Source organism: Hyperolius riggenbachi, chromosome 12 (genome assembly GCF_040937935.1).
Source record: "Hyperolius riggenbachi isolate aHypRig1 chromosome 12, aHypRig1.pri, whole genome shotgun sequence".
NCBI lineage: Eukaryota > Metazoa > Chordata > Amphibia > Anura > Hyperoliidae > Hyperolius > Hyperolius riggenbachi.
In genome coordinates this window covers 155,426,214-155,449,537 of record NC_090657.1, presented here as the reverse complement: position 1 = coordinate 155,449,537, position 23,324 = coordinate 155,426,214, and the positions used below count along the sequence as shown (strand labels likewise).

The window sequence follows — 23,324 nt, the reverse complement described above, 5'->3', positions numbered from 1 at the left end:
CGGGGGGTGCATCTCTTCAGCAGGGACAGGGAAGCTGGTCAGAGTTGATGGGAAGATAGATGGAGCCAAATACAGGGCAAACTTGGAAGAAAACCTCTTGGAGACTGCAAAAGACTTGAGACTGGGGCGGAGGTTCACCTTCCAGCAGGACAATAACCCTAAACATAAAGCCAGGGCAACAATGGAATGTTTTAAAACAAAACATATCCATGTGTTAGAATGTTATATAAATTTGAAAAATTGGTCTCACGTGTACTTTTAAAATGTTAACAATATCTTTATTGTGAGTTATCAAAGAAGATTAAAAACTGGGGTCAGGGATAATAGGGGGAGGAAGACAAATAAAATCAGTAAATATACAGCGGAGCTATATATATTCCACTTTGCTGGCCAGCTTCATAAATCAACAGCCATTCATACACGCATACGCCACAGGCATACAGTTTGTTAGCAAATTTAGTCTAAGGTGGTACCACCTAGGCAGTTCATTGTGCAAATATAGCAGATAAAGATCCTCTAGTTGGCCATTGACAATCAAAAAACCGTTGGCTTGATCAGGCTGCTTGTTCCTAATAGTATATTGTTAGTCCAGCTCAGCCACATTAAGCAGGTGTTAGTGCACAATAGGTTTATAGCAAAAAATAGCAAGCAGTTCTCTTGTCTATCATGTGCAAGCAAACCAGCTATAGCAGTCCCATATTGCACTAAAGAGGCACTATATCTGTATCTCACCACTCCTTAGGTTTAGGTCATCTCAGATAGCTGTAGGCAGTAGTTGCTATATAGAAGGTTCACGCCGAGCGGCGGTGTGCGGACCCTTTTACGGCTGGCGTCCCAGCTTAATCCTCCGTCGGGTCTCCACTAACACCTTTCCTCCTCGCTCGGCGTCTTCCGCATTGCTGACGTCCTGCGTAGTACGTGGCTTTTCCAGACCTGGCCAGACGTGGCGTAGTTCCGCCCACCGACGCGTTTCACGCCGCTTAGGGCGTTTCTTCAGGGTGTGACGTCACCCCTCTTTTTGCGCTTCTCTTATACTTAGTGCTGTCCCCTCCCCTTTCCATTCTGATAGGGCCAGGAGTCTATTTCGTTTTGTACATTTAACTTGCACAACAAAACGAGACCATTCTTAGAACCGCCATTAGATGGCAATACAGCAATGGAAGGAAGGGCTCACAAACAGCTATTTATAGGTTTTTTGTCCCTACAACAGGACAATAGCGTTTCTTCTTTCTGGATCTAGGCCGGGAACATTGGAAGTCCAAAAATAAGGGGGGGAAAAAAACCATCCATGTGTTAGAATGGCCCAGTCAAAGTCCAAATCTAAATCCAATCGAGAATCTGTGGCAAGATCTGAAAACTGCTGGTCACAAACGCTGTCCATCTAATCTGACTGAGCTGGAGCTGTTTTACAAAGAAGAATGGGCAAGGATTTCAGTCTAGATGTGCAAAGCTGGTAGAGACATACCCTAAAAGACTGGCAGCTGTAATTTCTGCAAAACGTGGTTCTACAAAGTATTGACTCAGGGGGCCGAATAATTACACACACACCACTTTGCAGTTATTTATTTGTAAAAAATGTTTGGAATCATGTATGATTTTTGTTCCACTTCTCACGTGTTCACCACTTTGTATTGGTCTTTCACGTGGAATTCCAATTAAATTGATTCATGTTTGTGGCAGTAATGTGACAAAATGTGGAAAACTTCAAGGGGGGCCGAATACTTTTGCAACCCACTGTATCATGCTTTGGTAGTTGGAAACAGACATTATTTCCCTGAATGCAAAGATGGTTCACAGACAGCAAACGGTCAGGCACATGGCATCACACTGTGGGAGGGGTGTCTCCACAATATCAGCCATAGAGAAAGTCCTGATGACCTATTCAATAAATGGTAAAAGATTTCTCGCGGGAAAGGGGGTATCTGTCAGAAATCCTGTGCTTACCAACTCAGTTGCGCCTGCCACCACTGGCAGCGCATCTGGGACTTCCCGTGCAGCTGCCTGCAGTGGCAGGGATAGTGTCAGCAACGTTCCTGCGGGGATCCGGCCGCATGACACTCAGATTGTAAATGAGGGTGGACGCATGCACTGGCAACGTCGCTCCTCTTATGCCCTAAGGAAGCGTGTCAGCTGATTAGCTGTCAGCTGACATGCAGGACTGCACCTCCAGTTCCTGATTGGCCAAGCGGCTGGGGGGCGTGTTCTCCTGCTTACCCGAGCCATTTAAGCTCTGTTCTGACACTTGCTCTCTGTCTGCTCTAGCTAACACTTTGCAGTGAAGGCTTCAGACCTTAGTCAGTTCCGTGTGTGGCTTGAACCGGCAGGGATTCCATACTAGCTCAGCTATTATATATTGTATTACCTGTGTGCCTGTTTTTCTGACTACTCTCTGCCTGCCGATTTTGTACCTTGCCAATCTGATCTGTTGCCGACCTCTGCCTGTTTACTCACATTGCTATTGCCAGCCGATTTTGTACCTGATCAATCTGATCTGTTGCCGACTCGATTTGCCTGACCATTATACGGTCACTGTATGTAAGACTTTACCCTTTCAGGGAATGTCTATTTATTGTCTGTCTGCTAGTGCCCACACACACTAGCAGATCGTTACAGTATCAGCTACTGAATGGGATGAAGTTCAATCCCCGGTTAAAGGACACCCGAAGCAAAAATAAATTAATGAAATAAATAGATTGTATCTATATTCCTTCACCTAAAAATGACTTTTTAGGATATTCCACAGTTTTAATGTGTGTTTAAATCTACTTTAAGCTTTAACTGTTTTATTGTTTTTGCTCAATGACACATTCGCCAGAGCTAAAATCTGTGAACTAATGAGCCTTGTTATCCCTTTCCTGCTTTCAGAAGCCATTTGCTGCTAGGAAAGTGTTTTAAACAGTGGGATGTAAAAGTTTTGGCAACCTTGTTATTCGTCATGATTTTCCTGTATAAATCATTGGTTGTTACGATAAAAAAAGTCAGTTAAATATATCATTATAGGAGATACATACAGTAATGTTTGAGAAGTGAATGAGGTTTATTGGATTTACAGAAAGTGTGCAATAATAGTTTAAAACAAAATTAGGCAGGTTCATACATTTGGGCACCACAAAAAAGAAATAAAATCAATATTTAGTAGATCCTTCTTTTGCAGAAATTACAGCCTCTAAATGCTTCCTGTAGGTTCCAATGAGAGTCTGGATTCTGGTTGAAGGTATTTTGGACCATTCCTCTTTACAAAACATCTCTAGTTCATTCAGGTTTCATGGCTTCCGAGCATGGACAGCTCTCTTTAACTCACACCACAGATATTCAGTTATATTCAGGTCTGGGGACTGAGGTGGCCATTCCAGAACGTTGTACTTGTTCCTCTGAATGAATGCCTTAGTCGATTTTGAGCATCATTTAGGGTCGTTGTCTTGTTGAAAGATTCAGCCCCAGCAGAGCTTCAGCTTTGTTACGGATTCCTGGACAATGGTCTCCAGAATCTGCTGATACTGAGTGGAATCCATGCGTCCCTCAACTTTGACAAGATTCCCTGTCCCTGCACTGGCCACACAGCCCCACAGCATGATGGAACCACCACATTTTACTGTAGGTAGCAGGTGTTTTTCTTGAAATGCTGTGTTTTTTTCCTCCACGCATAACGCCCCTAGTTATGCCCAAATAACTCAATTTTAGTTTCATCAGTCCACAGCACCTTATTCCAAATTAAAGCGGGCTTGTCCAAATGTGCTTTAACATACCTCACGCTCCTCTGTTTGTGCTTTGGGCGGAGAAAAGGCTTCCTCTCTCTGCATACAGCATCTCCTTGTGTAAAGGGCGTCGAATGGTTGAACGATGCACAGAGACTCCATCTGCAGCAAGATGATGTTGTAGGTCTTTGGTGCTGGTCTGTGGGTTGACTGACTGTTCTCACCATTCGTCGCTTCTGTTTATCCGAGATATTTCTTGGTCTGCCACTTCGAGTCTTTACTTGAACTGAGCCTGTAGTCTATTTCCTCGATATGTTCCTAACTGTGGAAACAGACAGTTAAAATCTCTGAGAGAGCTTTCTGTATCCTTCCCCTAAACCATGATGGTGAACTATCTTTGCCTTCAGGTCATTTGAGAGTTGTTTTGAGACCCCCATGTTGCTAGTCTTCAGAGAAATTAAAAAAAAAAAAAAAAAAGGAGGGAAATTTACAATTGACCCCCTTAATTACTCTTTCATAATTGGATTCACCTGTGTATGTAGGTCAGGGGTCAGTGAGCTTACCAAGCCAAATTTAGTTCCAATAATTAGTTCTAAATCAATTGGAATCAATAAAAATGACAACAGACCCAAATGTATGCCCCTGCCTAATTTTATTTAAACAATTATTGCGCACTTTCTGTAAATGCAATAAACTTCATTTCACTTCTCAAATATCACTGTGTGTGTCTCCTAGATTATATAATTAAAGAGAACCTGAACTGAAAATAAAAAGTCCTCCTGTGTAGTCTACTCCTCAATCTCTTTCTCCTCTCCTGTGTCCCGTTTGTCCCCTTTGATCAATGTATCGGATGGTGAGGTTAGTATGTAATATTCATTTGCAGCTACGTCATGTGTTTATTTTAAATAATTTTCTCCGCTTCAGGTTTCCTTTAACTGACATTTTTTTTATCTTAACAACCAACGATTTATACAGGAAAATCATGATGATTAACAAGGTTGCCCAAACTTTCGCATCCCACTGTAGTTGGAATTTCTTATCAGTGAGGGTCACACTGTAGTCACTTCCTGTCTGAGTCAGGACTGAGTAAGCCACTTACATACCTGATATTTAACGCTTTCAGGCAGAGAAAGAAAAAAAAAAAAAAAAAAAAAAAAGGAACGCAGCATAGTTATTAGTGTGCTTGGCACTGTACATACCCATGTCTATCTCATGTCACACGTCACTTCGGGTATCCTTTAAAGTTCCTCTTTTAATTCCCACCTTTTGGGTTTCTTATGCACTTATGAATACCATGCCTGTACTTTTCACATTTGTATTATGACAAGTGTACAGAGTAATTGTGACAATATTTTCCATTGCAGAAACAGTGATAGTCCTATGAAGCTATCATATTAATCACATTGCGACAAAGAGCTGCAGTGCTTCATTTGTATTTCACCCGGAAGTGAAGCATAATTTTACTGTAATGTATGCCTCACTGTATGGCTGCATTGCAGCAGTACTATATGGTGTGACCTCTTGGGACTGATGTGGTGCAATTGCAGGACAACTGCATCGCAACTGATTGTGTCAAGCGTAAAAGGGGCCGTACATTACAGAATAAAGTAGCCGTTATCCTCCCAAACTCCAGTCAATTAGATATTTGCTTTCAAAATCGCTTTGCACAGAAAAGAAACCGCTGATATTTGATAGGCTGTTATGGATAATGCTTCCAATGTTTCTGCCCTGTCTTTGCTAAGTCTCAAACTGTGTCACGCAACATCTTCAATATTAGTACTAATTATACAGAACCCTGTAACATGTTGCCACAAGAACTATAACAAGCCTAGTAATTGTAACTACCCTATATTTACATTTATAGTTAGCATTTATTAATGTAAACAGAGACTAATGGATAATGATATACACCACCTCGTTGATTAAGACCTGTTCAGTTTTGAGGGCGTGTCTTGAGAAGCATATTTTCCAATCCCAGGGACATGTATGTCTGGTATTTTCCCTTTGGCAACATCTTTCATTGCCAGCATAGCAGCCATAGTTTAGATTGCAAAATCTTTGACAGGAAACCATCTACAGTACATTACATAGAAGACGTTGTTAAAAAAACGCAGTACAGCATCTTTGCCTACAGCCATAGAAACAGGGTTGGGCATAATTCATTTGGGAACCATGCCATGGATTGTGTGACAAATTTTGATTTGACCTTAAAGTGTAGAGAAACCCGAGAGCCCAATATAGTGTAGTATGTTAAGCATAAATGAAGTAAAGGTTATCGTGAGAAAATTATACTCACAAATGTGGGTTACCACAAAGGCAGGTGAGGAGATTAGACCTGTCCTCACTCAGGGATAAGAAGTCGCTCTCTGTAGATGCGAAAGGGGGCAGATCACCCCTCCACCAGGGGTGGACACGGTATAACAGTAGGAGAACAGTGGCACCAGCAGGATAAAAGCGGATTAAAAAAAAAAACAAAAAAAAAAAAAAAACTTTAAAATTTGCTGGGAGGCGCTACACCTGCTATTGCCGAAATTCTGTTTTGTCCCCACGTTTATTGCCTGATGAAGCGGGCTGGGCCTGCGAAACGCGTTGCACTTTGGGGTACTATTTAATAAATCTGATTGCTACTATTCAGACAGTCTTTCGTGTCTGCTTTATGGAGGTAAGTCCACCACTTCCTCCCAGCAAATTTAGTTTTTATCCGCCTTTATCCTGCTGGCGCCTCTTTTCTCCTACTGCTTTGATTTGACCTTATTTGTTTCTCTACTGTTTTCCCTTTACTGATTCTAATAACCAGTGGCATAACTACAATTCATGAGGCCCCCCAATGAAACTTTGATGGGGCCCCCACAATGTTCCCACCCCTTCCATTGCCTCCCCTTGGGGACTTTCACGGCCTTGGAGTCAATCTCACAAGGGTCATAAAAGGTGTAGCCACAAAAACACCTGATCTGAAGTATAGTGCCCTGTATCGGAGGAAAGAAAGTTTAGTTTAGTAGAGGCCCCCCACAGCTCTGGGTCCCCCTGCTTAGTGATGGGCGAACACCTGGATGTTCGGGTTCGGGAAAGTTCGCCGAACATGGCCGAGATGTTCGGCATGTTCGGGCCGAACCCCGAACTTCCCGAACATCCTGCTTTTGGGGGCCCTATGGGGTCGCAGGCATAAGGGGGGGGAGCATGCCCCGATCGCGGGGGGGTCGGAAATTCCCCCCACCCCCTCCGCTAGCGCTCCCCCCTCTGCCCGCTTCCCCATACAAAAGTTTAAGCAAAGTACCTGTAATAGTGGATGGCCTGGCAGTGGCACTGTGGAGTGAGGAGGAGGAGTCCGGAGAGTGACGCGTTGAGGGAGGCCGGGCAGCGGGCGGTTCAGCGGTAGTACCCTTGTGGTACTTCCGCCCTTTCTCTGACCTCACGCTCGCTGCCCGGCCTCCCTCAACGCGTCACTCTCCGGACTCCTCCTCCTCACTCCACAGTGCCACTGCCAGGCCATCCACTATTACAGGTACTTTGCTTAAACTTTTGAATGGGGAAGCGGGCAGAGAGGGGAGCACTAGCGGAGGGGGTGGGGGGAATTTCCGACCCCCCCGCGATCGGGGCATGCTCCCCCCTTATGCCTGCGACCCCATAGGGGGGCCGTATTCGGCCGAACAGGGGCCCTGTTCGGCCAGGTTCGGCCAGGAATTGAGCCGTTCGGATGAACGCGAACAGTTCGGCCGAACACCACCAGGTGTTCGGCCGAACTCGAACATCACCCGAACAGGGTGATGTTCTGCAGAACCCCGAACAGTGGCGAACACTGTTCGCCCAACACTACCCCTGCTATCACAGGGGCTGCTTCCCTCTAGTTTCACACCTGCTCATAACTAAAACTGGACGAAGACCTCAAAAAGTAGAGGAGTCAAGATGGACAAGAGTATAGTATCATGACAAGAAAATAGAGTGGAAGAGGTTAGATGCTCACAAAGCCCGGTTGTCACCAAGACAGTCATTGTATAGGCAGGTCGCGCTAAATAAGGGAAAAAGGATGTGTGATAACAATACTGTACCAATATGCCCACCTCAAAAGGGTCTATTGTTAGTCCGATGTTCACACGTTGCGTTGTGTCAGACAATTTAAATCACAAACCACAGGCGTTGCAATCATATTGTAACGGCATGTCCACATTGGTACATCAGCAGTGCAGTCCGATGGAATCTGTCACCTTACGTGAGGCATGCTGGGCAGTACCGGACAATGTGCACATTTATACTTCCCACGATTTGATAAATGTCTTTTTTTACTGAAACGTCACGTTGTTGTAGCTCTAGTACTGCAATCTTGTAATGAAGTAGTTTTGCTATTATAAATCCAGGTGGAGTCCCAGGTCAATTCCCTTTCGTATATTTTTTTTCACACATAAGGTTGTGACTCCCTGGTTGATAATATATATATATATATATATATATATATATATATATATATATATATATATACACATACATATACACATACACATACACATACACATATATAAGAATTGAGAGGTTGGGTGGTGGTCTTCTACACACGTACTTCACATCATTAACCACATGAGGCAATCAGCACAGATCACAAGATCCCACCCATCGTGTCCCTCTGCTGGTAAAAGATTAAGCTTCTCTGGCCACGTTAGCAGATACAGTAGAGTCTCAAAATAATTAAAATTTGTTACATTGTTGGCCACAAAAAAATAATTTTTAAGCAACAAGGGGAAGATGTAGTTGGGGTGAACTCTACAGTGATAGCTACTCCCTAGCTAGCGGAACAACCACTCGCTTTGCAGCTGCAGGATTTTGCGAACAGATCCTGGTTTACATGGTAGACTTTCCCAAGGGGATTTTTTCCTGGAACAGTTTCAACAAATATAAAAATTTTATAACCGTAGTGTCCCTTAATTTACCCTTGCTAACAATAAATGACTGGGGAAGGTGAACGTGGGCTTAAAGTCTATTTGCTCCAAGTATAGTATAGTTAGCATGATCAAGAGGGTTTGTTATACAAACTATACCACTGGTAGCTTTCTAGGGTACAGTGGTAAAGATGTAACAACCGCCTTCTCTCTTCTATAAATACACACAAGTTTATTGAAGTGATGGGCACTTGTGTCCATGACTCACCTACATTCCTTCCTAACTAGTATTACACAATTAAAGTATGATAACAATAAAACAATTTTTAAACTTTTTTTATGGTTAAGGCTGAATGTGTGTCCGACTACTACTATTTTAACACAGATCTCTAAACTGCAGCAAGTCCTTCCTAGTGAACCAAAGATATTTCAAGAGAGCTGCTGGTATCACAACTGAAACAAGTAATACAAAGCTCTCTAGATTACGTGCGACAGCAATGTTAAAGACACGTGTCAACAGATGAACAGAACAAACAAGTTCAGCTGCTTGAGGTCTTCAGCTTTATGCAATTCTTTCCTTTAAACTATTGTCATTCGGTTATCTGAGCACACAGTGTAGTCATGGCAGCAGATTACTGTGGTGCTAGCTGGGGTGGAAGCTAGGGAACTAGATCGTAAATCTTCCCCATACAGCTATACATTTCCACTATCCTTGCAATATGCAAAGGGACTGACATACGAGAGAAGGAAACAGGCTTGCTTCTCATCTGCCGTCAGACCATGTGAGGCCAGTAGGAGCTTATGCTCCGATGGTCCGCTGTGGTCTGGCTGGGGTAGATGCATAACCCTTATATGGGGAACATTTCTGCCTGTCCAGGATTGTTGGGGATGGCACAGAAGTGCGGTCCGCTCACTGCAATGGATCCAACGTGTTTGTTACAGACTGACAAGTGTGAACGGCTCTTATTTATAAAATAGCATTCGTTCACTGTCATTTTTTGGAAAAAAGACAAAAAATGTCCATTTTCAGCTTAAGTGGGAACACAGCCTGAACACAGCCAAATTCCTATACTGGGCCTTAAAACTTGTAGACACCCGTAACGGCTGCTAACCATAGCAATCAGACACGGTCACTAAGGCGACAGCTCGGAGAACCAGTGCTGCCTAGCAATACATCTATACAGCACTGGGGTCCCCAAGCCGTCCCTTGCCTCTCCCACGGTCTGACGTTCATCAGCAACGGTTTCAGTCGCATCAGTCAAGATCTTCTGCGCATGACCCTGACTGACTCGAATGAGCAAAATTACCGGGGACCGATAGCCAGAGAACGGAGGCACTCAGGAGGACGGTGAGCGACTCAGACATGCTTATGGGTCTGAAGGAAGCCCCGGGTAAGTATAGAATCTTTAGATATTGCCGTCTCTGGTACACTTTAAGATAGTTTAACCAAAACAATGACCGTACGTTCTCCATGGATTAGACCATACATGGAAAAGGAACACAAATAAAATTGTGCATACACAAAAAGACTGGGGCTGTAATCAAAATGACATAATGAATAAAATAGCTTTTTTTTTTTTCAATATACATTTATAAATGTATTTAGGGTTTGCCCATTGTAAAATCTTTCCTCTCTCCGATTTATGTTCTGACATTTATCACAGGCGGCAACTGCTTTAGTCCTCTCAGGTGATCTCTGCAGAATGCTCATTTAGGCCTGGGACCCCCTTGAGCGCTTTTCCCCCAAAAAATTGCAAAAAGTGCTTTGCCAAAGCAACTTTATTGAATGGGACCCATTTGAGCGATTGGGATTAGAGCAAATCGCAATCGCGTGTTTAATATATTTACCAAGTGTTCCAATGTGGAGTGGGGCTACAAAAGGCCTGCGTGGGTCAACTTTTTTTAGACATGCACCTGACCCGCACCTGCAGCCCCGCACCCAGTTTCTGAGGGAACCGCTACTCATCCCCGCGTGCATTCCTTCGGAACTGCAACCCACTTTTCAGCTGTCTAATACAGCCATGCAGAGTGGGCGGCAGGGAGCGGTTATAGTTACCTGTCTGGACGGCTGGATCAGCTTCTCTTCTCCTCCACCCGCTGTTGCATTGTATTCCCGACATCCTCTTCTGGCTTCCGATTACATGATATAACCTGTGATCGTTACCCAGAGGATGGTGTCAGCATTGCAGAGCCGCCCAGTGGTAGGAGAGGGGTGACAGGCCGGTTTAAGCCACACGGGGCCCTGGGGCAAAAGTAACTTGGGGTTCCCTTACATCCCCCCCCAGCGAAGTCAGCCCCCGAACCAACTGCTGCCCCTTGTGGTTTCGCATAGACTTCTCCCATGGCCCCCGCACATTGTGTAGCTCAGCTGCCTTGTAATAACTCACCTGTATCAGCTACTCCATCATGTGCTTTGCCTTCAGCCCTGCTGCCTGTGTCTCCTCCATCCGGCACATGTTAAGTGTAAATAACATGCATGTGGTCACTTTTATCAGCTAGCCTAGTGTTTCACATTGCCTTACAACAATAAACCTGAATACACCAGACAGGCCCTAAATCACTGAATGAAAAGCGGCCTGGGGGGAGATCGCCCCATTCCCCACTGGCCAGTGTGGGCCTGCCTGCCACTGCAGCTGAGCTGAACATGTAGGCATATGGGAATAGTCAGAAAGACCACCTGGGGGGCCCAGCAGAGGTCAGAGGCCCTGGGGCAATTGCCCCCTTTGCCTCTATGGTAGCGCCGGCCCTGCAGAAGAGTCTCTTAGATTACCCTTTTCCCACCACTGGCTGGCACTGTAATGCTGACACCACCTCCTGGGTTATGATCACAGGTCATATCATGTGATCGGAAGCCAGAAGAGGATGTCGGGGGTGCAGGGATGCTGCAAATGGAGGAAGAGGAGAAGAGAAGCCGATCCAGCCATCTGGACAGGTAACTGTAACAGCTCCTTGCTACTCACAACCCGACCCAAAATGAAAAACAAGTACCCGACCCTCATTTCGGGACACACACACACACACACACACACACACACACACAGCCCTCCCCTATGAGATTTGATGATTTGATCCTCCCCTTTCCATATGACCTCAGTGAGTCACAATTGGACGTTTATACAGCACTCAGCAGACTCTGCATATGTTGTGCCCTTAGAGCAGTCAGATTTCCCTCTGATGCCCATTGATCTGCATTATATAAACTAATGCATATGTTAAATACAGGGTGTAAATACCCACCATCTTAACACTCTATATAATAATCAGTAGAATAAAAAAAAAATTCTACTGATTTTCAGACGATGCACTACAGTTTCCTCTGCTGTATTCTTATCGGTATAACAGACATCCTCCCAGTCCCCCACCTGCTCCTGTGTGGTTTAATCCAGCTCACAGCAAAACAGAATCCCAAACAGATGGATTTCATATCTCACACCCAGCCTGCTCATTCCTCTGCTCCAAATGTCACAGATCTGAATCTTCTCATCTCCTCTAAAGTTTCCACCAGCATGATTCTGCCATGTTCCCTGCCAGGTCCCTCCTCCTTGCCAATGTCTTCACCTTGTATCGTTTTAGAGGACACAAATATACAGACATGCTATTTCCTTGGCCAGCCTAATGCGACACCGATCATTTCAGACGAGTATAATGCCAGGACTTTTAACATAATCTTCTCTTGGCTGTACCCCTTGGCTCCTCCTCTTTGTGTAATATCAAAACGACACATTACATTTTTGACTTTGACATACAAGTCTGTGGGCCATCCAAAACTATGATTTGTCTTTGGTTTTTGGACTGGAGTAGGGATGGCCCTGCTTAGGAGAACTCGTGGAGAAGCATGTGATCAGTTTGATCAGCTGATAGATGTGTAATGTTCTGATTTCCTGTGATGACTTCCTAGTTTAACACATGATCAGGACCAGCAAATTAGAACCTTACAAATCTATCAGCTGATCAAAGTGATCACATGTTCTCCACGAGTTCTCCTAAGGTAGAGTGACCAGACGTCCCGGATTGCCCGGGACGCGTCCCGGATTCGGGGTCCGCTGTCCCAGGCTGCATGAGGTCCCGGGAAACGTCCCGCTGCGGCCTCGGGACTCTGGCCACTCTCTCCTCATGAACTGGCAGCGGCGTCTATAGACGCTGTGCCAGTTCATTGCCTGCAGCCCCGCTCCAGCCTCCTCTTCCGGTGTCTGTTCCAACACCGGCAGGCGAGCAGGGCTACGGCAAGATGGCTGCCGAAGCCCTGTACTGGAGACTATTTGTGTCTCCAGTACAGGGCTTTGGGTGCCATCTTGCCGTAGCCCTGTCAGCGCGGGAGATATGCAGGGGAAAGGTGGTCCCGGGAGGAGCGCGCCAGAGGCCGGAGACTTCTGCCAGGTGAGTAAATGATTTCTTTTCCAGGTGAACTTTGCCCGCATTGCGTTTGTCTGGTGAAATGTTTGCCCACATTACGTTTCTTTTCTGGTGAAATGTTTGCCCGCATTGCGTTTCTTTTCCAGGTGAGATGTTTGCCCGCATTGCGTTTCTTTTCTGGTGAAATGTTTGCCCGCATTGTGTTTCTTTTCCAGGTGAGATGTTTGCACGCATTGCGTTTCTTTTCTGGTGAAATGTTTGCCCGCATTGCGTTTATTTTGTACTGACATGTTTGCCCGCATTGCGTTTATTTTGTACTGACATGTTTGCCCGCATTGCGTTTATTTTATACTGACATGTTGCCCGCATTGCATTTATTTTGTGCTGACATGTTGCCTATTGCGTTTATTTTCTGATGTCCGGGGTAACGGTTACTGCATTTATTATTTAATGGTCATAGATGGCTATGTTTGCTGCTTTGTGGTTACGGTATACTATTAGCATCATACAGTTTCTGCACACCCATGATACAAAGTCTCGTTTGTCCACATCATGGCGTAAACACTGCTTTCTTGTGCCTCGCTGTTACATCATTACGTTAGCTCCGCCCATACAATGTCATGGCCATGCCCATTTTCCGCCGCAGCCCCCTCCCCCAGTCTTCGGCGCTGCACGCTCCTCAGTCCTCCCCACTTTAGCCGCTGCGCGCGCTGTCCTCCCCCGCCCCACGCCCCCCTCCCAGGTTGGACCCGCAAAAATCTGGTCACTCTACCTAAGGGCCATCCCTAGACTGGAGTGAGGAGGATCACCTGCAAACTTCTCTCTCAGTGAAGACCACAAAGAGATCATCTCATGAAATTCTTATCGCTGCTGCTAGTCTGACCACTGATGCAACAGGAAGAGTCATCTGTCATGCATCATTCCTCACAATGTTAATAAAAAAGAAAAAAAAAATAGTAGAAAAATCAAATTAAGCAGTGTTTGGAAGATAGAGTTAAAGACTCAGGGCTTATTTACAATGGGACGTTGCAGAACTGCGTTATAAACGCTTATAACACAGCTTACCGCAATGCTAATCCTATGGGTCGTTCACAGTGAGACGTTAGCGTCGCATTGTAGCGTGTAGCGTTATGGTAACGCACTGCGTTATCTCTAAACGCAAACGTTACCGGGTATAGGGAAGCATACTGTTCATGGTCTGTATGCTTTATTGTAGCTACTGTATGCGAAGGTAATGCAGCGTTATTGTACGCTACCACTTTTTTTGTTTTGCATTATAATGCGATGTTAAAGTCACAATGCAGCATTACAACACAATGTCCCACTGTGAATAAGCCCTCATCCACAAATACAGTATCTAGCTATCTTAAAACAGACTTTTGGGGGGGGGGGCTGATTTAAAGGACAACTGTAACAAGAGGGATATGGAGGCTGCCATATTTATTTCTTTTTAAGCAATACCAGTTTCCTGGCTGTCCTGCTGATCTTCTGCCTCTAATACTTTTAGCCATAGACCCTGAACAAGCATATGCAGCAGATCAGGTGTTTCTGGCATTATTCTCAGATCTGACAAGATTAGCTGCATGCTTGTTTCTGGTGGTGTTTAGACATTACTACAGTCAGATTGATCAGCAGGGCTGCCAGGCAACTGGTATTGTTTAACAGGAAATAAATATGGCAGCCTCCATATTCTTCTCACTCTCAGTCAAAAGAACATCTATAAACATTTGCTAGACAAGGTGATCGTACACACATAGATTGCCACCCGATGTGGCATACAGATCGATCCCTCGCTGATCTGAATCTGATCAGGGGAGGTTTGAAATCTTCCATACACTGCTCATAACATGAAAAAAAGTCTATTGGGTCGTCGATCTACTGATGTTCCTCCCACGGTCAATTGATATCTTCTGTCTCGTCCGATAATTTATTATTACCATCAATGAGGAATGCTTTTCTATAGAATCGAGTGGGAAAAATGATGCATGCATGGCCTACAATAGTTACTTTAAAGGTTAAGGCTCTGTTCCCACTTAAGCGGAGGAATGGACATTTTTTTTGTCCGTTCTCCGCTCATTGAGTGAACAGCTCCTATTTTATAAATAAGAGCACACTTGTGAACGCTTGTGATCCGATGCAGTAAGAGGACCGCACTTCTGTGCAGTCCATGATAATCCCGAGCAGGCGGATGCATTCCCCCATATAGCCTACGGGGGAGCGCATCTGCCCCAGGCTACAGCTGGACCTGGGTGGACCAACGGCTCCCGCTGGCCAAACGTGGTCCAGGACAAATGGTAACAGAGCCTAACAGAACATTTCACCGTGCTCAGAAACATATTAGTTACATGCTGCAATGCAGATCCGTTTTTCTATTGTCTTTTGATCACTAATTGTAGTTGGTAAGGGTGAGCAAGCATAGCAGGAAGTCTTAGTTTGCAGGACTCAGTGTGACTGTAAGCAAAGAAGAGTTTTCCTCACCATATAGCTACAAACACACACAAGATGGAACTTGGCTGAGATATCCATTTGCAAATCCAGATGGTGCTCAAATGTCCCCTCAGCTTGTTTAAAGATTGCGTATCGTTCTTCTCCTTACCCTGCCCGCAGGAAGCTGCTTGACCATGCACTATTGTCCTTCCTCCCCTCCTTATTATAACAGTATGCATCATTCTGGTATACTAGAGTGGTTATTCTGTGCAGTGTCCTCTTCAGGAATAAGTGTACCGACCTTAAATCAAATCTGTAGTGTGTAAAATATATATATTTTTAAAAAAAATGCCTACCAATGGAGAGGAAAGGCTCTGGATATTATTGAGTCCCCAGTCCCCTCCTTCCAATGCTGTCCCTGGTGAAGTTATCCTGCTTCCATGAGCCCTTGGAAGGCTTCATGAGCACCAATGCTTCTAAAGGCTCAGGGAGGTATATTTGACAAGTTGGGCAAATAGCTGTAATGTGGGTGACTGCACTGAAACGAGAGGACAGGAAAGGCTCAATAGGATCCAGAATTTATCCTTGCCATAGGTAAGTATCTGACTGACTTTAAAGGCTGCAATAGATGACATGTGACATGATGAGACAGACATGTGTATGTACAGTGCCAAGTCACAAATAACTAGACTGTGTTCATTTTTTCCCTTTCTCTGCCTGAAAAAGTTAAACATCAGGTATGTAAGTAGCAGTTTCTGTCTATAGTCGGACCGGGGCCTGACTCAGAGTAACCCTCACCAATAATGAATTACAACCATATATATATAAAAAAATAAAAAATAACTTTCCTGGCGGTAAATGGCTTCTGAGAGCAGGAAAGAGATAAAAAGGGTCAACAGTTCATAGATTTTAGCTCTGGCATATTTCAATGCAAGTGTTATTGAGCAGAGAAAATGACAGTAAAAACTTAAAAAGTAGATTTAAATATAAAAAACAAAAACTGTGGCATATCTAAAAAAAAGTTATTTTTTTCAGAAAGGAGGATAGATACAATTGTTGAACTTAGTTTATATTCACCTTGTGTTTCTTGTAAACGTTTTCTGAATGAATGTAATATAAAACGTAACCTTTTTCAGCTAAATTTTTTTCTCACTTTATTGCAATGTCAGTTTTCAGCACTGCTGTATTCTGTGCTGGAGGACTTTGCCTTATTCCACAGTAATGTCATCTGTGTAAAAAAAAAAAAAAAAATGAATAGGAGGATAACTGTATGCGCAATAAAAAGTAGGAAACAAGTATTTGCTGAAGGTCATATTGGACTGTAAATCCACCTTCATAAACTTTCCTTCTGAATTTTCTTATCTTACAAGCGACCTACTTAAAAATAAAAAAAATTAACTGTGAGATTTTTCTTTTTCTTGAGAACAACTCTGTTATTTATTCTTGAAATATATGCAGCTGAAATAAAAGCACTAACATGATTATGGATTGCTTACTTTTCCCTTTTATGTATACATAACAGCCTTTTCACATGCCACATCAGTGCTACAACCAGATTTCCCTTTGCGGAGTCTGATCACATCTACAGACACAACCAGTTACTATATTCTATTTAGGTACTTAATTGGCTCACCTGCCTCAGACAAGCTTTTTATTAACAAAAATCTTTATTTAATTTATCAAACTAAAACAATTGATCCCTAACCACCATGATCCCTAACCACAGTCAGGGACAAACCCAGGATTTTCAAGGGGGGGGGGGGGGGGGGGGGATTCCTGAAAGGTCTCCCTCAGCCATGCACAATACAGTTTAATAATATGGTAGGACATCATTCTGGGTACACACAATGCAATTTCCCACCCGACTGACAGGATCTGACGATTCTTTCCTAAATGTCCGATCTGCTCTCAATCGACAACGGGTTCGATCAGCAGCAGTTTGGATACAGATAATAATGAGGACAGCTGACATTGGTAATGAAGGGGAAAGTGAAGCATTCTCACAGCAGGGCACAGGGCTGTGCTCATACCTGACTCTGTTAAGTTCCCCAGAGCTACTCCATGCTCTGTACACACACTGCTGCTCCATTCTCTGTGCACATGCTGCTGCTGCATCCAAAGTCAGCTGTATCATGGAAAGAAAGGGGGCAGTGCTGTGAGCTGCAAAATGCCTGCAGATATTCTGGTGTCTCAACTTGCGTTTGTCCCCAGACACTGCACCGGCCCTGGTCTGAGGGGGGATTCTGGGCAGCTGTAATCCCCCCCTGCGTTTGCCAATGACAGTAAATCATCATACATAACAGTCAAGCCCGGTGTGCCCATGATGCTAAGTGAGGCGACTTCCTCAGGCAGAAGAAGGCTGGGGTAAGCACCAGGCAGAAACAGGAAGTGAAGAGAGTGCCTAGCAAACCTATACTGGGAGCAACTGTACCTGGCTAACTTATATTGGCGGCAACTGTACCTAGCTACCAATACTGGGTGCACCTATACCTGGCTGCCTACCTATACTGAGGGTGTTTTCGGGAGGCTTACCGCAGCTAGAAAGTGCAGTGCAAATTGTCGGGTGCTGTGCGAACATTGCAATTCGGGGGGACTGGCATTCTTACAAGTTTGCCTCAGGCAGTAAAAATTCTATAGTCAGCCCTGACAACAGTTGTATCAGTGAAGTTAAAATTATCTGAAAAATCTAATGGTTTACAAGTCTGGTGAAGGCTCTAAAGGTGCCCCATACATCTAGTGATGAATGGACAGAGCAACCAACATACAGATCCTTCTCTGTTTGATTCTAATAATACAAGGACAACTTTAAAGGAAGCCCAAGACAGGGTGAAAAAGTTGGCTAATACTTACCAGGAAAAAAAATTAACAAAGAAGTGTAGTGTCAGATGTCTGAGTCCTCCTTGTAAAAAAAATATAATGTAAATGGGTCATAGGCCACCTTAACTACCTGCGGACTGACGCAGTACGATTCTACGTCGGGCAGGGGGCGCTGCGGTTCTGACTGGACGTAAACTCTACGTCCCATTCACCGCGCGCTCCCGCCCGTCCCCGCCGCTCTGTCCCCGCCGCAATGTGCTGCCCTGCCGCCTCTATGACGGCAGAGCACTGTGAGCCGGGCAGGAGCCGTTTTCATTGGCTCCTGGCCCTGTCATTCCTGTAAGCTGTTCCCATTGGCTTACATGAAGTCACAGGGTCAGGAGCCAATGAAAGCGGACAGAGCGTCGTGACTGGCGGGAACGGCGCATTTTAGCGGCGATTCGTCGGGAAGCGGCGGTTTACTGTACCATCACCCTCTGGTCCTCAAGGGGGCAGAGGGTGCTGGTCCCGAAGTGGTTAAAGTACAAACAGGAATTTAATTATTTCCAGGGACTTCTTCTAAGTCCCCCCGTCCCCATTAGCATGCTACCAGTATGCACAGTATTCCTGACAGCAGATCAACCAGGGCTGGCAGCAGATCAATGGAGGGGGACCAGGAAGACACTGAGGGACCTCACTCAAGGATTATGGGGGAGGGGGGGGGGTGCTGGAAGAAGCAAACTTTTTCACCCCGCCTAAATCTTTCTTTAAACAAAACCTTTTCTGGCTTTTACAATAATTGCTACAGCTATTTCATCCTTTCGTTATTACTGCAATTACACTTCTTAACACTTTTATTTTTTATTTATTTTTTTAATAGAAATATTTGGCTGGATCATATAAATTCTTCAGGTGTGAAAAGATTGAAGGAGACCAATCCTGCAGAGTCCCAGGCTGAACAGGATAGGTGAGACTCCACAAAGGGCTATTTCTTTCTTATATTATATTAAAAACTGACAGAGATGCATCTGTTACTTATAGCATAGCGGAGGCGGACAACCAAGCAACTTTGCTGAGGACGCTAGAAGGAAAAAAGGTAAGAACACCATAAGTTTCTACACAGCTTGCTGTAGCCGTACTGCACTTGTGTCCCCTATCACAGCAGCTTGCAGTCCTTCAGTCACAGGCTTTCCTCATCAGATAAACTAATAACTATACCTCTCAACTGTCCCTCTTTTGGACAGTCCCTCTCTGGAAATCCTGTCCCTCTGTCTCACTTTCTCCCTCACTTATCTCGCTTTCAGGACTCGTGTACAGATCTATGTAAATATGTTTTTCTACTGAAAATTGTGTTCGACTCTAAACTCTTCTCATCCTAAATATTAGAAAATAAGAAATATATCAATTTAAATATGAAGGAACATGTACCAGGATAGAAAGGACCAGATTGAATTGTAAAACATATTTTTCTTATGAAAACTTTATGGTATGCGTGACTAGGGGTGTGCTTGGGGCCTGGTAAGCAGTGTGGCAGAGGCATGTCTTAAAGGGACGCAGACCTGGATTAAACAAAACGTTTTATACATACCTGGGGCTTCCTCCAGCCCCATACCCACGGATCGCTCCCATGCCGCCGTCCTCAGTCTTCCGACAGCTCTGATACCGGATCCCCGCACTTCCGTCAGTCGGAGCCAGTCTACGCAGGAGAAGTGCGCCCTCTACATATCTCTCCGACTGACAGAAGTGCGGGGACCCAGTATCAGAGCTGCGGGAAGACTGTGGACGGTGGCATGGGAGTGATCAATGCGTATAGGGTTGGAGGAAGCCCCAGGTATGTATAAAGCGTTTTGTTTAACCAGCCGGGCGGTATGGACACCGCCGGAGGCTGCCCCTCAGGCCCTGCTGGGCCGATTTTCATCAAATAAAAAGCAGCACACGCAGCCGGCACTTTGCCAGCCGCGCGTGCTGCCTGATCGCCACCGCAGCGCGGCGATCCGCCGCGTGCAACGGCGAAAGAGGGTCCCCCCAGCCGCCTGAGCCCAGCGTAGCCGGAACAAAAAGTTCCGGCCAGCGCTAAGGGCTGGATCGGAGGCGGCTGACGTCAGGACGTCGGCTGACGTCCATGACGTCACTCCGCTCGTCGCCATGGCGACGAGGTAAGCGAAACACGGAAGGCCGCTCATTGCGGCCTTCCGTGTTACTTCTGGCCGCCGGAGGCGATCAGAAGAACGCATCCGGAGCGCCCTCTAGTGGGCTTTCATGCAGCCAACTTTCAGTTGGCTGCATGAAATATTTTTTTTTTATTAAAAAAAAAAAAAAAAAACCCTCCCGCAGCCGCCCTGGCGATCTTAATAGAACGCCAGGGTGGTTAATCCAGCTCTCGTACATTTTAAAGTGAACCAGAGACGAAGCACCCTCATGTATTTTACCATATATATCAGTGGGAACAATAGAGAAAACACCTACCCTGCTCTCTGTTTCATTCTTCACTGCTCAGCCTGCTTGTTAGCAGCCCTGATAAAATCCCCGACTCAGCATGCAGTCTGGCTTTGCTCAGGAATCATTATAGCTGAGTCATTATAGCAGAGCCAGAAAGGAGCAGCCTTGGGCTTGAAAAGACAGAGAACAGACTCAGCTATAATGATTCCTGACTGAATGCTCAGTTTGGAATTTTATCAGGGCTGCTAACAAGCAAGCTGAGCAGTGAAGAATGAAACAGAGAGCAGGGTAGGCGTTTTCTCTAATGTTCCCACTGATATATAAAAACAAAAAAAGTGAAGTACCTGCATCGTGCTTAAATGCACAGAGGATGCCATCCGCGCCCTCCGTGCAGTTCCGCCGGGTACCCGCAGTGCTATCGCCCCCCGTGCCGCTCCCGAGCCCACAGACTGCGCAGCTCTAGGGCCACCCCCCCCCCCCCCCCCCCCCCGATCCACGCACAGTCTATGTGGACTGCGCAGCCGCGGCCAGCTCCGGCGGCCATATTAGGAGAGCCAGGAGAGCCTGACCCGGGCTGTGGGGTCGGGAGCGTCACGGGGGGCTATTGCACTGCGGGGACCCGGCGGAACTGCATGGGGGGGGGGGGGAAGCGGATGGTGTCCTTCGTGCATTTAACCACTTGCCGACCGCACACTCATAACGTGCGTCGGCAAAGTGGTAGCTGCAGGACCAGCGACGCAGATCTGCGTCGCCGGCTGCAGGCTAATTAATCAGGAAACAGCCGCTCGCGCGAGCGGCTGCTTCCTGTCAATTCACGGCGGTGGGCTCCGTGAATAGCCTGCGGGCCGCCGTTCGCGGCTCGCAGGCTAAATGTAAACACAAGCGGAAATAATACGCTTTGTTTACATTTGTACAACGCTGCTAACAGTAGCAGCGTTGTACCAGATCAGCGATCCCCGGCCAATCAGCGGCCGGGGATCGCTGTCACATGACAGGCAGGAGCCTGTTAGAGGCTGCACAGGACAGATCCGTTCCTGTGCAGCCTCCAATCTCCGGGGCAGGGAGGGAGGAGAGGGAGAGGGGGAATCCTGCGGTGGAGGGGGCTTTGAGGTGCCCCCCCCCCTGCCAGCCACACGCAGGCAGGAGCGATCAGACCCCCCCAGCACATCATCCCCCTAGTGGGGAAAAAAGGGGGGGCGATCTGGTCGCTCTGCCTGTTTGATCTGTGCTGGGGGCTATAGAGCCCACCCAGCACAGATCTTCTAAAACAGCGCTGGTCCTTAAGGGGGGGGGGGGGGGGGTAAAGGCTGGGTCCTCAAGTGGTTAAACATGATGCAGGTACTTCACTTTTTTTGTTTTTGGCCTCGTAAGTCCTTTAGAAAGGGGAGCCGTTCAATAATACAGAATTGTTGCATTACTGGTTTTACCCCCAGTTTGAGACACTGGCATTTCAACCCCAATATGAACATTACTAGCTGTTTGTCTTGGTTTATCCTTATAGTAAACTAGCTGCAGTTTGTTATAACTATACATTTTTTTTTTATTAATGTGCTTTGAAAATGACCTGTATGCTTTTAAACCTAAACACCTCATCACAGCGCAGATGTTATAAGCATTTTAGCAAACACTAGGGGCTGACTTATTTTTACAGTCTAAACGTTGGAAGTGACATGCTTAACGGTCACAGCACTGCTGTAGCGTGTATCTATGCCCCTGTGCACTCCACTTCAGCACCAGTAATTTGTGGAGAGAAAAAAAAGACGATGTATAGATCATTTTAGTGTGATAAGTAGCAATAAAGTTATTGGCAAATGAATGAGAGGAGCGTGATGTGTGAAAATTGCTCTGGTCTTGAAGGGGAAATAACCTGTTGGGGAGAAGTAGTTACATTTAATTATAAACATGAAGATAAGCATACCGGACAGACCCTCTATGGTAGAAATAAAGAAAATGTATTTTCCTTTTTCTGATTCTCAGGTTCAGGAGCTGTCCTCAGCGTGTCCTACTTCTCTCCGTTTCCGCATACAGAAAGATATTTTGTTTCGGAAGTTGTTTAATTTTGACGTCCCAGTGCTCATGTGGGATCATCATCTCAAAGAAAAGAACAGTCTCATGAAAAGAGACTCTCCATATGGCTGGAAAAATATTCCTGAGCAAGGTAACCTTTTAGATACGGTTTAGTTTATTCTTGTATGAATACTGGTCAAAGGAAAAATGATAGCCGTTACCTTTCCAAAAACGCCTCAATCCAGGCAAAACCGGTTTCCTACATCTGTGTAGGCAACCAGATGCAGTGCATGTTTTTTTATTTACGTTCAAACTCCTTTATTAGCTGGTAAAAAAAATGAATCACTTTTAAATTGCTTTATCAAATGGGCCCAACTAAGTAGTAGCACTCCCCAGAAATGATAGAACTCCCCACACACTAACACCAGGGGTTGGTCCCACAAAAATATTGGCATGTAGAAGACAGCAAAAATATACAAAATAATGAAAAACAAGGTGGAAAATGGAACTTACCTCCAAGGAAAACACACAGTTAATCCGAGGTGAAAGGGAATACAGGGGGCCATATTTATGTCCTTTTAAACAATGCCAATTGCCTGGCAGTCTTGTTGATCTTCTGACATTAGTAGTGTGAGACACAACCCTTAACAAGCATCCGGCTAATCCAGTCAGACTTGCATCAGAGCACCTGATCTGTATGCTGGTTTAGGGTCTAAAAGTATTAAAAAGACCCAGGATC

The 23,324-nt window shown here is 45.3% G+C and overlaps 1 protein-coding gene across 3 annotated transcripts in view; it reads left to right on the top strand.

Annotated features, from left to right (window-relative positions):
* The window catches only part of ST6GALNAC2 (ST6 N-acetylgalactosaminide alpha-2,6-sialyltransferase 2), a 230,125-nt gene that overhangs the window by 147,316 nt on the left and 59,485 nt on the right, over window positions 1-23,324 (top strand). For all 3 annotated transcript variants that reach the window (XM_068264437.1, XM_068264435.1, XM_068264436.1), the window contains 3 exons: window positions 19,020-19,106; window positions 19,181-19,235; window positions 22,556-22,736. In XM_068264437.1, coding sequence (XP_068120538.1) covers window positions 19,020-19,106; window positions 19,181-19,235; window positions 22,556-22,736 — 323 coding nt within the window. The remainder of the gene's footprint in view (window positions 1-19,019; window positions 19,107-19,180; window positions 19,236-22,555; window positions 22,737-23,324) is intronic.